Source organism: Mustelus asterias, unplaced genomic scaffold (genome assembly GCF_964213995.1).
Source record: "Mustelus asterias unplaced genomic scaffold, sMusAst1.hap1.1 HAP1_SCAFFOLD_47, whole genome shotgun sequence".
NCBI lineage: Eukaryota > Metazoa > Chordata > Chondrichthyes > Carcharhiniformes > Triakidae > Mustelus > Mustelus asterias.
Genome location: NW_027590122.1, coordinates 942,456 through 959,807, shown reverse-complemented (window position 1 = coordinate 959,807; position 17,352 = coordinate 942,456). Strand labels below are relative to the sequence as shown.

Here is a 17,352-nt window from a genome sequence, read left to right as displayed (position 1 = left end):
TTCAGTGAAATGTCGGTAACGGGTAGAATTGATATCTAATGAGGACTTTAGCAAGGGAGGTGTTGCATAAGGTTAAATCTCATGGGATCCAGGGTGAAGTAGCTAAATGGATACAAAATTGGCTGGATGATAGAAGACAGGGGGTGGTTATAGAGGGTTGTTTTTCAAACTGGAGGCCTGTGACCAGTGGTGCACCACAGGGATCAATGCTGAGTCTACTCTTATTTGTCATTTATAATAATGATTTGGATGAAAATTTAGGAGGCATGGTTAGTAAGTTTGCAGATGACACCAAGATTGGTGGCACAGTGGACAGTGAAGAAGGTTATCTCAGATTGCAACGGGATCTTGATCAATTGGGCTAGTGGGCTGATGAATGGCAAATGCAGTTTAATTTAGATAAATGCGAGGTGATGCATTTTGGTAGACTGAATCAGGGCAGGACTTACTCAGTTAATGGTAGGGCGTTGGGGAGAGTTACAGAACAAAGAGATCTAGGGGTACATGTTCACAGCTCCTTGAAAGTGGAGTCACAGGTGGACAGCGTGGTGAAGAAGGCATTCAGCATGCTTGGTTTCATTGGTCAGAACATTGAATACAGGAGTTGGGACGTCTTGTTGAAGTTGTACAAGACATTGGTAAGGCCACACTTGAAATACTGTGTACAGTTCTGGTCACCCGATTATAGAAAGGATATTATTAAACTAGAAAGAGTGCAGAAAAGATTTACTAGCATGCTACCAGGCCTTGATGGTTTAAGGTATAAGGAGAGGCTGGATAGACTGGGTGTTTTTTCCCTGGAGCGTAAGAGACTTGGGGGTGATCTTATAAAGGTCTAAGTAAAGTAACGTTTATTTATTAGTCACAAGTGGGCTTACATTAACACTGCAATTAAGTTATTGTGAAAATCCCCTAATCGCTGCACCGTGGCACCTGTTCGGGTACACTGAATGAGAATTTAGCATGACCAATGCATCAAACCTGCACATCTTTGGATTGTGGGAGGAAACTGGAGAACCCGGAGGAAACCTACGCAGACACGGGGAGAATGTGCAAACTCCACACAGACAGAGGGCATAGGTTTAAGGTGAGAGGGGAGAGATACAAAAGGGTCCAGAGGGGCAATTTTTTCACAGAGGGTGGTGGGTGTCTAGAATGATTGCCCCTGAATGGAGTGACTTGCTCAGCCATTTCAGAGGGGCAGTTAAGATTCACCCACATCGCTGTGTGGGTCTGGATTCACATGTAGGCCAGACCGGGTAAGGATGGCAGATTTCCTTCCCTAATAGGGAGCATTAATAGGGTGAACTGGACAGGTTTTTACAACAATCGATGACAATTTCATGGTCACCGTTACTGAGACTAACTTTATATAATTCCAAATTGATTCACTGAATTCAAATCCCACCAGCTGCCTGTCCCCAGATCCTTTGCTGGGTCTCTGCATTACTCGGCCAGCGACATTCCCACCACCTCCCCGTGAATGGAATATTCCACAGACCCTTAGTTAAACGGGAAGGAGAAAAGAGAGGCTTTGACCTTTGGATGACCTCATCATGAACTAAAGAAACCTTAAAGCTGACCATTCTGTAAAAGTTTGAAAACTTTATTTTTATAAAAGACAGAGTAAGAAACAGGTGAAAAGTAACGATGGACGTTCTGACTGACATCAGAAACATTGATTGACCGGATAAACACTCACTACATCACAGAGCGATCCTCAACCATTAAAGAATTGACCCACAATAAGGAATGAGAGAGCCTTATAAAAAGGGGCAGGAGTTTACACAGAGAGGTGACACCCACAGCTGCTCAGGATAATGGAATTCAGTTCAGGAAGGGGATAAAGTGAGAAGATTTTGTGATTCAAGACAGAAGTATTGAACAATCTGGAATCAGTGCTTATCGAGCTTGCTGACCAGCCGAACACTTCAATTAATCTCATCATAAAAACTCCCAGTGTAAATAACATGGATTTGACTGACAAATGTTGAAGTGTTGGTTTAGAGCCACAAGTTTTGACTTCCCATTTGAGCCTGGGACACCTTTCTGTCTCTGTTGCTCGTGTCAATGACAGCCAGGCAACGGAGCTGAGGGCTGAATTTAGCTGCGAATAACAGGCCTGCATGGCAGTTGGGAAACTGCCATGGGGATCACACTAATAGAGAGACAGGAAGGCGCTGGAGGACTGACTGGGAAATGGGCCTCCAACCAATCGGGGCTCGGGAGGGGGTGACCAGGGCTGATGGTGACGTGACCCCCGGGGTTCAGTGTCCCTGTGTCCAAAGCGGGGAGTCACGGGAACAGGGGACAGAGGAGCTGAAGAGAAACCATTTGTGTCCAGAACATTGTGAACATCCTTTACTCTGGTTGTCTTTGATCCTCAAGTCATTTTCTGTTTGTTTTAACCATGTTCTGTTTCATTAATAAACTTTTATCAGTAAAAAATTTGATTGTTCTGGACTTTTCCTGATGAGATTGATGCACTTTAGGGAAAGTGGGTGAGAGGGGTTGGCAGGCTCTTTAACAGAAAGTGAGTCCCTCTAAGGTAATTGGCAAAGGAGCCAGAGGGGGAGATGAGATTTTATTTTTGACTCAGCGATGTTAGAAAATGGGGTTCAGGGAATCAATTAACCCTTTCTCCCCTTTTCCCAAACTCTGAAATGATTCCCAGTGATAACCCTTATTGGTGACAGTGGTTAGATTTTATTCAGGATCAATAAGAGCTGACACAGGCTAATGTCTGAGCAGTCGTATCAAAATGCAGCAGCATTACCATTACACTCTGGGTAGAAGCAGCATCTCCACGGAAATGCTCCCTGCTCTGCCCCAGATGCCATGGCACCAGTCAATGCAATATGTAAAACCTCGACAAATCTCTGTTCTCGGGGAATCCCTTCTTATACTTTGTTACATCACAAAGTCTATGGAGACTGATTTAACCCAATCATTGCCCAGCTAACATTTGAACGGCCCAATTAGAAAACCTGTCATTGAACCATCTGTATCTGCACAAGCCACGTCAAACTCTCAAACAATTATCTTCCCACGCTGCGTCCCTGGTACAGGGAGTCAGCATTCCCATGCCAAGCAGTGAAAACATGGTGGCCTTGACACCCAGGTATCATCCAGGATTCAAGGCCCTCCTGTTTTCTCTGTCCTCTGGGAGCTGTTTATCCCCCTGCTCCCACACAGCAAGTTGTCTGTTCTCAGCTCTGCTGGATTTCTGATAAAGTTTGGCCCCTTTTACACCTTTTGGATCAACAAACCATTTGGTCAATGACCCAAACCACAATTTCCCATCCTGTCACCTGTCAACCATCCTTACCCAGAGCGTAATCATAACAGGGATAAAAACAGGAGAAATGTAACAATCAAATTCAAAATCAAGGCACAGCCAGTTATAGAATTTAATTTAATGTTCACTAGTCAAAAAACCCGAAGTAGGGGGTTCCCCAGGATTCTTACAGACCACACCTTGAGGGGGGAGAACTCTCTCTCTGACCCTCACTCAATTTCACTGTTATTTTCCAGTTCTGTTCTGGCCCCGCCTGGGGTAACATCTACTCAATCTTTTCTACTCCTGAAGGAGCGCTGAGAGTTCTCGGTTACTAGTAAGCTTCAAGCAACAGATCAAGCATGGATGTAAAAGTTTCCCCAGCTCTCTCTTTACCCCTATCCAACTTGTTGACACTTTGTAATCAGTATTATTTCTCCCAAGACCTGAATTGTCCCAATCTATATTATTTTTGTGAGCATGTTCAATGTGTTTAATTGGATCCTGATTGTTTTGAACTCAGTTTCTCTGGAGTGTGTGTCAGTGCCTTGATGATGTCACAATGTTGTCTCAATGCCCTGGCCACATGAACCATTTCATCTCCTGCTGTGTCTCAAGTAGCTGTGTGTGTTTGGGACCCGCTCTTCACTCCATCTCATCATGAATTTAGGCTTGTTATTTTTCACATGTAACAAATCACATCTGTACACTCACTCCGGTGTCCCAAAATCATGTCACACATTCTTAACTCTCAGATGTGTTGATGAAAAGATCAATATGTCTGTCTTTCTTATCTTCTCCTGTTATAGTGCTGATATTTCATATAATGGCTGGGCTTCCAAATGTGGATTTCTTTTTAACAGAGTTCATGGACAATGATAAAAGTTCCAAGAGAAAGTGATCCACCTCTTCATCCCATCCCACGTTTTAGAGGTGTTGATGGAAAGGAGGTCATTGATATTGTGAAATATCATAAGAATAAAAAATCTACCAATTCAGACAATACTGAGATGTCAATCATTAAGCAGGTTATTGATTGTGGAGTAAAACCATTGACACATTTGCATCCGGTCTTTTCAAACTGGGCTATTTCCCTGTAAAATGAAAATAGACTAAGTTACTCCATGGTTTAAAGCTGGTGGTAAACATAGAAGAAACCCTACAGTGCAGAAAGAGGCCATCTGGCCCATCGAGTCTGCTCTGACCACAATCCCACCCAGGCCCTACTCCCATATCCCTACACGTTTACCCGCTAATCCCTCTCACCTATGCATCTCAGGACACTAAGGGGCAATTTTAGTGTGGCCAAACAACCTAACCCGCACATCTTTGGACTGTGGGAGGAAACCGGAGCACCCGGAGGAAACCCACGCAGACACGAGGAGAATGTGTACACAGACAGTGACCCAAGCCGGGAATCGAAACCAGATCCCTGGAGCTGTGAAGCAGCAGTGCTAACCACTGTGCTACCGTGCCACCCCAAACAACAACGCCCAACGTGGGGCTCGAACCCACAACCCTGAGATTAAAAGTCTCATGCTCTACCGACTGAGCTCGCCGGGCATATTATACTGCATGACTATACTAATTACAGGAGAGTGTCTTCACTTTTCTAATTTTTCAGAGAAAAGAGAAGTCATTTGCTAAATGGTCTGATAATTCCATTCCTCAATGTAACTCACTGTGTAATAGTCAGACCAAGTCAGTCTATCTCATTATCACTGATGGAATTTGTGGAGAAAATGACGAATGCTGTGGACAAGAAGACAATTTACAATCGAGGTTTTTACTGATCTTACACAGATTTTGATACAATTGACCATGGAATATTACTTAAAACACTGGAAACAAGGGATTAGGGGAGTAGTGAATAAGTGGCTCAGAAGTTATTTGGAAATCTCAACAATTTGTAACAGTAGGTGATGTGAATCAGATTTTGTGAATATTCTGTGTGGAGTTTCACAGGGATCTGTTTTGGGCCTTCAATTGTTTATTTTATATATTAATGACATTTGGAATGCATCAGTTATTACAATTAGTTTTGTTTGCAGATGATGCCAATATTTTTTATTCTGGGTGGGATCTTCAAGAGCTTATTGAAATTGTTAGTGCTGAATTGGAGAAAATAAAAATATTGTTTGTCAAAAATGAATTGTGACCGACTCTGAGTGGAACGAAGTTTATGTTATTTGGTGAAGTAAATCCCTTGGTTAATATAATAAACAATGGCAACATTCACAAAAACAGAAGAGGGGTCAGACCCCTCTGATGAAGGGTCATCTAGACTCGAAACGTTGGCTCTATTCTCTCCCCACAGACAATGTCAACATTTATTTATTCATGGGATGTGGGTGTTGCTGGGACAGCATTTATTGCCCATTCCTAATTGTCCTTGATCTGAGAGAGCAATTAAAGGTAACCATGTTGCTGTGGATCTGGAGTTACATGTTGGTCAGACCAGATAAGGTTGGCAGATTTGCTTCCCTAAAGGACATCAGTAAACCAGATGGGCTTTTATGACAATCGACAATAGTTTCTAATCATCATTAGACATTTAATCCCAGATTTTCATCTAATTTATATTTCACCAGTTGCCGCAATAGGATTCGAACCTGGGTCCCGAGAGCATTACCCTGAGTCTCTGGGTCACTCGTCCTGTGACACTGCCACTACACCATCGCCTCCCCAATATGGAAATATAGTTCTGGGTGTTCTCCGAGACCATACCTTTTGTTGGAAAACACACATACAATATATTAAAATAAAATAATCAAAGAGTATTGAAATTCTGAGTAAGACTAAATTTATATTGGATCCGCAGTCATTGCATATTTTGTATTGTTCACTTGAGATGATTCTTCAGAGGTTTGGGGAAACATTATAAAATAGCATGAATATTTGGGCAACATGGCGGCACTGTGGTGAGCAGTGCTGCCTCTCAGTGCCAGGAACCCAGGTTTGATTCCTGGCTTGGGTCACTGTGTGGAGTCTGCACATTCTCCCTGCGTCTGCGTGGATTTCCTCCGGGTGCTCCGGTTTCCTCCCACTGTCCGAAAGACGTGCTGGTTAGGTGCATTGGCCATGCTAAATTCTCCCTCAGTGTAGCCAAAGAGGTGCCGGAGTGTGGTGACTGGGGGATTTCCATTAACTTCATTTCAGTGTTAATGTAAGTCTACTTGTGACACGAATAAATAAACATCAAACTTTAACTTTATTAATCCGATCGATATGTTACAGAAAAAAGCCAAATGAATAGTAATAAAGTGAATTTTCAAGAACTTAGCAACAAATTACTTATAAAATGTCCAGTTTTTAAAGTTTAGGAAGTCAGTTGAACTGAAAACTGCAATGATTTTGGATGAAGCAAAAAAGGAATCATTGCCTGAAAATTTGCAAAGAACCTGTTGACTTTAAGGGAAGATCATGAATTAAGTAGAAAAAACCAAGTTTAAAAAATGTTATGTTTGTACAACTTTGAAGTCTGTGTATATTTCAGTTTGTGGATGAATCTTTGGAATGCTTTGGGTGAAGATTTGAAAATATGTGTAAATACAGCTTTAAAACAATGTCTTAGCTTCAAATGTTAGTTTATATGACGTCACGGAATAAAATAATGGTATTATCTATGAGTTTAATAGAGATACTATTTGAATAATCAGAACACAATAATGAGAAAATGATGTGACTGGGAACTGGAAATGATGAAGTATTTGATCTGTATTTGTGAAAAGGAGTTGAGATTTATAAGTTTGTACTTTTTCCTAGTCCTTTTTGATCAGGTGTTTATTTTATTTCTGGGCAGTGCAATATAGCATCTGAGTGCGGCACGGTGGCACAGTGGTTAGCACTGCTGCCTCACGGCACCAGGGACCCATGGTGAATTCCCGGCTTGGGTCACTGTCTGTGCGGAGCCTGCACGTTCTCCCCGTGTCTGCGTGGGTTTCCTCCGGGTGCTCCGGTTTCCTCCCATAGTTGGAAAGACATGCTGGTCAGGTGCATTGGCCATGCTAAATTCTCCCTCAGTGTCCCCAAATAGGTGCTGAGTTGTGGCAACTCAGGGATTTTCACAGTAACTTCATTGCAGTGTTAATGTGAGCCGGTTTGTGACACTAATAAATAAACATACTATTATAGTGTCATGTTCAAAATAAAGAAATCAGTTCAGTGTAACTTAGGTAAGGGGCCCATTAAATTCTCCCACAAGAGACCTCGTACCTTTACCATTTCTTATCTCGACCCAAACCGATCCTTCATCCTGATCTTTCAGGCTAAGGTGGTAGCTCTGTACTGAACTAATGTCATCATTAATTAATGGGAGAGATCCTGTCACCTTTTCCTAGCTTCCTGCCATTCCATTATGTCAAATACCCTTCAATATTTAGATCCCAGCCTCCGTGACCTTTCAGCTAAGTCTCTGTAATGTCTATCAGGACACACACATTTATCTCTATCCGCGCTGACAATTCATCCTTTTTGTTACAAATGCTGTGTGCATTTTCAGAGATTCAATAATCTAATAGGGATTTAATGTGAAACCTCTTTACCAGCGAGTGGTGAGACTGTAGAACTCACTACCACAGTTGAGGTGAATAGCATGAATACATTGAAGGGGAAGCTAGATACATACATGAGGGAGAAAGGAATAGAAGGATATGCTGATGGGGGGAGATGAAGAGGGATGGGTGGAGGCTCATGTGGAGCATAAATACTGACACAGACCAATTGAGCCGACTGGCCCGGCCCTGTGCTGTAGACTCAATGGGACAGAGACAAATGTATTTATTTTACATCGACCTTTGGTGGTAGGAAAAACATTATTTATGATCCAGGATTAAATAAACATCCTTCACCAGTTTTTGTGGATCATTTCAGTGGAAATGTGCTCTCCCAGGCTCAAAGAGCATCAGCCCACTGGAAACAAAGTTGTGAGATTGGCCAGTCCAGCAGAAAGAAACCCTCCGACCCTCCCACTTCACCAACTGTCAGAATGAATGTGGTTCAGTCCTGGGTGTGATTAAGCAGAATCCAATGCTTGTAATCGCTTATGAACTTGCTGGTGTCTCAGCAGGTGGGATGATCGTGTGAATCCCTTTCCACATTCATTGCAGGCAAACGGCCTCTCCCCAGTGTGAAGTCGCTGGTGCGTCAGCAGGTTAGATAATCGACTGAATCCCTTCTGACACACAAAGCAGTTAAATGGCCTCTCCCCCGTGTGAACTCGCTGGTGTGAAATCAGGTTGGATGAATCACTGAATCCCTTGCCGCACACTGAGCAGGTGAACGGCCTCTCCCCGGTGTGGACTCGCTGGTGTGTCTGCAGGCTGGATGCCTGGCTAAATCCCTTTCCACACAGTAAGCAGGTGAACGGCCTCTCCCCAGTGTGAGTTCGCTGGTGTGAAAACAGGTTGGACGAATCACTGAATCCTTTACCACACTCAAAACAGGTGAAGGAAGCCTCCCCAGTATGAAGTTGCTGGTGTCTCAGCAGGTTGGCGGAGATACTGAATCCCTTCCCACACACAGAGCAGGGAAACGGCCTCTCTCCGGTGTGAACTCGCTGGTGTGTCTGCAGTGTGGATGAATCGCTGAATCCCTTCTCACACATGGGGCAAGTGAATGGCCTCTCTCCATTGTGAACTCGCTGGTGTATCAGCAAGTGCGATGACTGAGTGAATCCCTTCCCACACTGAGAGCAGGTGAATGGCCTCTCCGCGGTGTGAACTCGCTGGTGTGTCCGCAAGATCGATAACCGAGTGAATCCTTTCCCACAATTGGAGCAGGAGAATGGCCTCTCCCCGGTGTGACTGCGTCGATGAATTTCCAGCACTGATGGGGAACGGAATGACTTTTCACAGTCCTCACATTTCCATGGTTTTTCCATGATCCGTGTGTCTTTCTGTCTCTCCTGCAGTTTTCACAATACGTGCACTGGAACACCGTCACTCGGGTTGCACGGGCCTTGATGCTTTTCTGTTCACACCAATGGTTCACCCAATTCAGTAAGAAGTTTAACAACACCAGGTTAAAGTCCAACAGGTTTATTTGGTAGCAAAAGCCACACAAGCTTTCGGAGCTCTAAGCCCCTTCTTCAGGTGAGTGGGAATTCTGTTCACAAACAGAGCATATAAAGACACAGACTCAATTTACATGAATAATGGTTGGAATGCGAATACTTACAACTAATCAAGTCTTTAAGAAACAAAACAATGTGAGTGGAGAGAGCATCAAGACAGGCTAAAAAGATGTGTATTGTCTCCAGACAAGACAGCCAGTGAAACTCTGCAGGTCCACGCAACTGTGGGGGTTACAAATAGTGTGACATGAACCCAATATCCAGGTTGAGGCCGTCCTCATGTGTGCGGAACTTGGCTATCAGTTTCTATCGACACCGCATTGCATCATGTCACCCAATTCAAACAGCTATACGTTTCTTCTTCCAGATTCAAACCGATGACATTCAGCTCCCATGAATTGAGTGACTGTTAGATCTTGACATTTCTATCAGTAAATCCTCTCCTTCTAATATCCTGTAAAAAGAATTTACAAAAGTCATCACTATCAAAACAAGATAGAAATTCAGTACAGACAATTCTAATTCATGTGGAACTCTGCAAAGGATGTCAATATCTTTAAGAGAGAGAGAAACCTGGGCCAATCTTTCCAGAGTCTGCAGCCTCCCTGGATTCACTTCCTTTCCCTTCAGTTGCTGCAAGTCCCCAATTTCCCCCAGAATGAGAAAATAAATGGAAAGGGGGAAACATTTGATTTCCTCCCAGATGTTGCCCAGAGGAGGAAGTTTCACTGAGTCTGAATCTGAATCAATCGAGCTTCCGCATTGTGACGTCCACAATGGAGCCTGCCTGAATGAGCCAATAAAAATCAGTCTCTTCCGCAATGACGTTATGGTGTTCCAGTGCGCAGGCCCGGGCGCGCGGACCCGGGAGCCCCGCCCCCACCCATTGTTCCCCTCCCCCTACACCACATCGAGCCAAGGTTTCCACGCAACCGGCTGACGGCTCCGGCCAGAGCGAGAAGCCGCTCGGTGATCTCCCCCTCCCCCCGGCCCCGGGATTGCGCATGTCCAAGAGAGAGGGGAAACTGCGCATGTGCGGGGTAGACGCCTCCTGACCTTCATGCTGGGGTGTTGACCAATGGGAAGAGTTGGAGGACCGGAAGGACTCTGGTCCTCCAGCCAATCAGGTCTTTGTGACAGTCAGATTGAGCTGCACTGAAACTTCCTCCTGTCGGAAGGGAGTTATTTTGATGACATGGGTTACGCCAGCGTCATATCCCAGATGAAGCGAGGTTCCTCAGTATGTTTTATTCTCCAAACAAGCGATCAGATGACATCGAACTCTGGCGGATAACTAATTTATCACTTATTTCCTTAAAAGAGGTCAACATCTCGCTCTTTCCTTTGTACTTTGATTTCTGATCGGGCTGTTCCCCCTCCTTTTGGGGAGCTGCCCCTTTTACTTTGTCCTGATTTAACTTGAGTTTGTTCCTTTGTTTTGACCTAAAAGAGGCCAACATCTGTGAGTAAAACACTTTCTTTTCTCCCCCTTTCCAATTCTTTTCTCATTCTGGGGGAAATTGGGGACTTGCAGCAACTGAAGGGAAAGGAAGTGAATCCAGGGAAGCTGCAGACTCTGGAAAAGTTGGCCCAGGTTTCTCTCTCTCTTAAAGACATTGATATAGAAGATAGGAGCAGGAGGAGGCCATTTGGCCCTTCGAGCCTGCTCCGCCATTCATTACAATCATGGCTGATCATCCAACTGAGTAGCCGAATCCTGCTTTTTCCCCATAACCTGTGATCCCATTCGCCCCGAGTGCTTTATCCAGCCGCCTCTTGAATACATTCAATGTTTTGGCACCAACTACTTCCTGTGGTAATAAATTCCACAGGCTCACCACTCTTTGGGTGAAGAAATGTCTCCTCACCTCCGTCCTAAATGGTCTACCCTGAATCCTCAGACTGTGACCCCCAGTTCTGGACTCCATCAGGAACATCCTCCCTGCATCTATCCTGTCTCAACCTGTAGAATTTTATAAGTCTCTTTGAGATTCCCCCCTCATTCATCTGAACTCCAACGAAAACAATTCTAACCGAGTCAATCTCTCCTCCTACATCAGTCCTGTGATTCCCTGAATCAGCCTGGTGAACATCCTTTGCTCCCTCAACTTGACACATTTATTTGTCTGTCTAAAAGGATGGTCTTTTTCCTAATGTTCACAATTAAAGGGCAGCTTTCCCCAGGAGATGGCTGACATTTAAGGGGACAGTAAATTAATATAGGACAGAGATATGTCTAGTGTTATTATATGGTACCCAGATTAGATACATTCTTTATGCTTCTGTAATAAAATACATTTATTATTATTTCTTGCATTGTAATATAATGCTGCAGCGATGTTATACATTACCAGTCATAAAGTCATTACAGCACAGAAGGAATCCATTCGGTAACTCGAGTCCATGCTGACTCTCTGTATAACATTCCAGTCCCATTCCCACTCTATATCCCCATTCTCCTGAAAGTATATTTCCTTCAAGCGCCCATCCACTTTCATTTTTAAATAGAATCCTGCTCTGAATTTCTATCCTGTCCTGACACTGATGACTTTTGTAACCTCATTTTACAGGATATTGAAAGAGGAATCACAGGCCGAAATCTCAAACGTCACGTCTAGATCTGACAGAGTCATATTCCTTGGAAGCTGAATATCATCGGACTTTGAATCTAGAAGGAGAAATGGTTGTCCAGTCTGTCGATTTGAAAAGATTTCAAACATCAGTGTGACTGGAAAAGCACCAACACACTGCCACACTCGAGTGAGAGTGTTCCAGCGCACGGACTAAAGGGCTTTAACCAGTTACACAGCCTGAATAAATATCACACCATTCACAGCGGGTAGAGACTGTACCCGTGTTCTGTGTGTCGACGAGGCTTCAACTGATTGTCCACCCAAGACAGAGGCAAGGACACCTGCACCATGGAGAAACCATGGAAATGTGGGGACTGTGGGAAGAGATACAGATACCCAACTGAGCTGGAAGCTCATCGGCGCAGCCACACTGGGGAGAGACCATTCACGTGCTTTCAGTGTGGGAAGGGATTCACTCAGTCATTCAACCTGCAGACACACCAGCGAGTTCACACTGGGGAGAAGCCGTTCACATGTTCTCAGTGTGGGGAGGGATTCAGTCATTTATCCAGCCTGTGGAGGCACCAGCAAGCTCACACTGGGGAGAGGCCATTCATCTGCTCTCAGTGTGGGAAAGGATTCGCTTGTTCATCCAACCTGCGGGCACATGAGCGCATTCATACTGGGAAGAGGCCATTCACCTGCCCTCAGTGTGGGAAGGGATTCACTCAGTCAGCCCACATGCAGACACACTACCAAGTTCACACAGGGGAGAGGCCATTCACCTGCTCTCACTGTGGGAAGGGATTCACTCGGTCATCCCACCTGCAGATACACCAGCGAATTCACACTGGGGAGAGACCGTTCACCTGCTCTCAGTGTGAGAAGGGATTCACTCAGTCATCCCACCTGCAGACACACCAGCGAGTTCACACTGGAGAGAGGCCCTTCACCTGCTCTGTGTGTGAGAAGAGATTCAGTCTTTCATCCCACCTGCTGAGACACCAGCGAGTTCACGAGTGATTCCAGTGGTTGGATTCTGCTGTTATTGTTTCTGCTCTCAATTACATCCAGGACTGCATTTTGTTCATTCTCACAGTTGGTCAATGGGGAGGGTCGGAGGGTTTCTTTCTGCGGGACTGGTCGGTCTCACAACTTTGCCTCCAGTGGGCTGATGCTCTTTGAGTCTTGTTGCGAATACCTGGTTTCAAATTTCACAAGGATCACAGAGTGACCGGGTGTGAGGAAGTTCAGAGATATTTAGTCAGCATTTCTGTTTGAAACCCCCCAAATTCCCATCCAATTTCCTTTGTAATTGTTTATTGTCTCCACTTCCTCCACCCTCGTAGGCAGCGAGTTCCAGGTCATTACCATTCGCTGCATCAAAATATTCTTCCTCACATCCCCCACTGCATCTCTGACTCAAATCCTTAAATCTGTGCCCCCCTCGTCCTTGTCCCTTCAGCTAATGGGAACAGCTTTTCTTTGTCCGCCTTATCTAAACCTGTTAGAATCTTGTCCACCTCTATCAAATCTACCCTCAACCTCCTTTGCTCCAAGAGGAACAACCCCAGCCTGACATTGACAATAAAGAACAAACTAACAGAATATGTTAATACCTGAAATCAAATGGGGTTGTTGAATTTTTGTTTTAAAGATATTGTGAATATATTGTCCTGGACAATAAAGGAATTGGAATAACTCAGCTTGGGAGTGGTTGAATGGAATATATCAATCTGGAACCCACCAACAGTGAGTGAAAGTCTGGAATGTGTAGCTGGAAATCCCTCCCTATGGGCGTACTTACACCTCAGGCATTGTAACAGTTCAGGAAGGCAGTGTTGGGGTTGACCACGGCCGAGGCAGCTACATACAGCCACATATTCTGTTATAATTGAAGGACTGCAGATTGAATGTGAGGCATTGTGGGACTGGACTATCTTGACCACATTCCTGTGACTGCTCAGTTTCTGCAATCATGAACCATTAAAGCTGCTTAGCAGGGCCCCAACAGAGGACCTGGTGAGAATATTTACTCAGAACGAGTGAGAATTAAACTGGGGCGGCACAGTGGTACAGTGGTTAGCACTGCTGCCTCACAGCTCCAGGGACCCGGGTTCGATTCCCAGCTTGGGTCATTGTCTGTGTGGAGTTTGCACATTCTCCCCTTGTCTGTGTAGGTTTCCTCCGGGTGCTCCAGTTTCCTCCCACAGTCCAAAGAAGTGCGGGTGAGGTGGATTGGCCATGCTAAATTGCCCCTTAGTGTCAGGGGGACTAGCTAGGGTAAATGCATGGGGTTATGGGGATAGGGTCGGTGGGATTGTGTTTGGTGCAGACTTGATGGGCTGAATGGCCTCCTTCTGCACTGTAGAGATTCTATGAGATTATTGTAGGACCGGCTGGTGTTCAGCAGCTGAGAAACCTAGAATCTGTAAAAATGGGGTCTGACTAATCAACAAACGGGGGTAGGTAGCTGACTAAGAAGTTAAGAAGCGTTCTCAGGCATGTTTAAATTATTTTATCATAAATTTGTGATAAGAACTGTGAGGGACTTGTGACCTGATAGTCGGTGAAGTGACGGTATACTCCAAGTAGCACTGGACTGAAAAGCAGGCCTCTGAGAGTAGATTCTAATGGTTATAATCCGACCCAAGCATGGCCAGTGACAAATCAGAGCTCAAGTGGGGACTGGACAGGTCTCTTACCTGCCATTTGGAAACTAAGAACAAGAAACTTATCGATTAAAATGATTAGAGAATAGAGCCAATCTTTCGAGTCAGGATGACACTTCAGAAGCACTCTTATAAAGGGTCATCCAGAATCGAAACATTGGCTCTATTCTCTCTCCACAGATACTGTCAGACCTGCTGAGATTTTCCAGCATTTTCTGTTGTTGTTTCAGATTCCAGCATCCGCAGTATTTAACTTTTATGATAAAATGATTAGTTCTGATTGGAATCCCCACGACCCTCCCGCAAAACAGAGGGAGTGGTGGCAAAGGAAGAAACAGGATAAGGATGATAAAGTCTGGGTTCTGATTCTCCGAGCCCAAATCTCCTCTGCACTCTTTCCAGTGCTTCCACATCCTTCTTGTAGTGAGGTGACCAGAACTGCACACAATATTCCAAATGTGGTCTCACCAAGGTCCTGTACAGTTGCAGCATAACCCCACGGCTCTTAAACTCCAACCCCCTGTTAATAAAAGCTAACACACTATCGGCCTTCTTCACAGCTCTATCCACTTGAGTGGCAACCTTTAGAGATCTGTGGATATGGACCCCAAGATCTCTCTGTTCCTCCACAGTCTTCAGAACCCTACCTTTGACCCTGTAATCCACATTTAAATTAGTCCTACCAAAATGAATCACCTCACATTTATCAGGGTTAAACTCCATTTGCCATTTTTCAGCCCAGCTTTGCATCCTATCTATGTCTCTTTGCAGCCTACAACAGCTGTCCACCTCATCCACTACTCCACCAATCTTGGTGTCATCAGCAAATTTACTGATCCACCCTTCAGCCCCCTCCTCTAAGTCATTAATAAAAATCACAAAGACCAGAGGACCAAGCACTGATCCCTGTGGCACTCCGCTAGCAACCTGCCTCCAATCCGAAAATTTTCCATCCACCACCACCCTCTGTCTTCGATCAGACAGCCAGTTACCAATCCAATCGGCCAACTTTCCCTCTATCCCACACCTCCTCACTTTCATCATAAGCCGACCATGGGGGACCTTATCAAACGCCTTTCTAAAATCCATGTATATGACATCAACTGCCCTACCTTCATCAACACACTGAGTTACCTCCTCAAAAAATTCTATCAAATTTGTGAGGCACGACTTGCCCTTCACGAATCCGTGCTGACTATCCCGGATTAATCCGCATCTTTCTAAATGGTCGTAAATCCCATCTCTAAGGACCTTTTCCATCAATTTACCAACCACTGAAGTAAGACTAACCAGTCTATAATTACCAGGGTCATTTCTATTCCCTTTCTTAAACAGAGGAACAACATTCACCATTCTCCAGTCCTCTGGCACCATCCCCGTGGACAGCGAGGACCCAAAGATCAAAGCCAAAGGCTCTGCAATCTCATCCCTTGCCTCCCAAAGAATCCTAGGATACATTTCATCAGGCCCAGGGGACTTATCGACCTTCAGTTTATTCAAAACTGCCAGGACATCCTCCCTCCGAACATCTATTTCCTCCAGCCTATTAGCCTGTAACACCTTCTCTTCCTCAAAAACATGGCCCCTCTCCTTGGTGAACACTGAAGAAAAGTATTCATTCATCACCTCGCCTATCTCTACTGATTCCATACACAAGTTCCCACTACTGTCCTTGACCGGCCCTAACCTCACCCTGGTCATTCTTTTATTCCTCACATAAGAGTAAAAAGCCTTGGGGTTTTCCTTGATCTGACTCGCCAAGGACTTCTCGTGTCCCCTCCTAGCTCTCCTCAGCCCCTTTTTCAGCTCATTCCTTGCTAACTTGTAACCTTCAATCGAGCCATCTGAACCTTGTTTCCTCATCCCTACATAAGCTTCCCTCTTCCTTTTCACAAGACATTCCACCTCTTTTGTGAACCATGGTTCCCTCACTCGGCCATTTCCTCCCTGCCTGACAGGGACATACCTATCAAGGACATCCAGTATTTGTTCCTTGAAAAAGTTCCACTTTTCATTAGTTCCTTTCTCTGACAGTTTCTGTTCCCAACTTATGCCCCCTAATTCTTGCCGAATCGCATCATAATTACCTCTCCCCCAATTGTAAACCTTGCCCTGCCGTACGGCCCTATCCCTCTCCATTGCAATAACAAAAGACACCGAATTGTGGTCACTATCTCCAAAGTGCTCTCCCACAACCAAATCTAACACTTGGCCCGGTTCATTTCCCAGTACCAAATCCAATGTGGCCTCACCTCTTGTCGGCCTATCCACATATTGTGTCAGGAAACCCTCCTGCACACACTGCACAAAAACTGCCCCATCCGAACTATTTGACCTACAAAGGTTCCAATCAATATTTGGAAAGTTAAAGTCCCCCATGACAACTACCCTGTGACCCCCACACATATCCATAATCTGCTTAGCAATTTCTTCCTCCACATCTCTATTACTATTTGGGGGCCTATAGTAAACTCCTAACAACGTGACCGCTCCTTTCCTATTTCTAACCTCAGCCCATATAACCTCAGTGTGCAGATCCCCCTCGAAGTGCCTTTCCGCAGCCGTTAAACTATCCTTGATTAACAATGCCACTCCTCCACCTCTTTTACCAGCTTCCCTAGACTTAGTGAAACATCTATACCCCAGAACATCCAACAACCATTCCTGTCCTTGTTCTACCCACGTCTCCGTAATGGCCACAACATTGTAGTCCCAAGTACCAATCCACGCCCCAAGTTCATCTACCTTGTTCCGGAT

General features: G+C 44.8%; 2 protein-coding genes and 1 non-coding gene across 3 annotated transcripts in view; 1 reads left to right on the top strand and 2 right to left on the bottom strand.

Moving 5' to 3' along the window:
- The window catches only part of LOC144483173 (uncharacterized), a 950,558-nt gene that overhangs the window by 872,612 nt on the left and 60,594 nt on the right, over nucleotides 1–17,352 (top strand). The window contains 1 exon segment of the mRNA XM_078201968.1: nucleotides 11,921–12,934. Coding sequence (XP_078058094.1) covers nucleotides 12,272–12,934 — 663 coding nt within the window. The 5' untranslated portion in view covers nucleotides 11,921–12,271.
- trnak-uuu (transfer RNA lysine (anticodon UUU)) lies at nucleotides 4,768–4,840 on the bottom strand. Its single transcript has one exon. It is a non-coding gene; the product is annotated as a tRNA-Lys (tRNA).
- On the bottom strand, nucleotides 8,041–10,123 carry LOC144483154 (uncharacterized). Its single transcript, XM_078201949.1, has 2 exons — nucleotides 9,924–10,123; nucleotides 8,041–9,804 (listed from the first exon to the last, which is right to left on the bottom strand). Exon 2 carries the CDS (start codon nucleotides 9,156–9,158, stop codon nucleotides 8,292–8,294), a length of 867 nt encoding a protein of 288 aa, XP_078058075.1. The 5' UTR covers nucleotides 9,159–9,804; nucleotides 9,924–10,123; the 3' UTR covers nucleotides 8,041–8,291.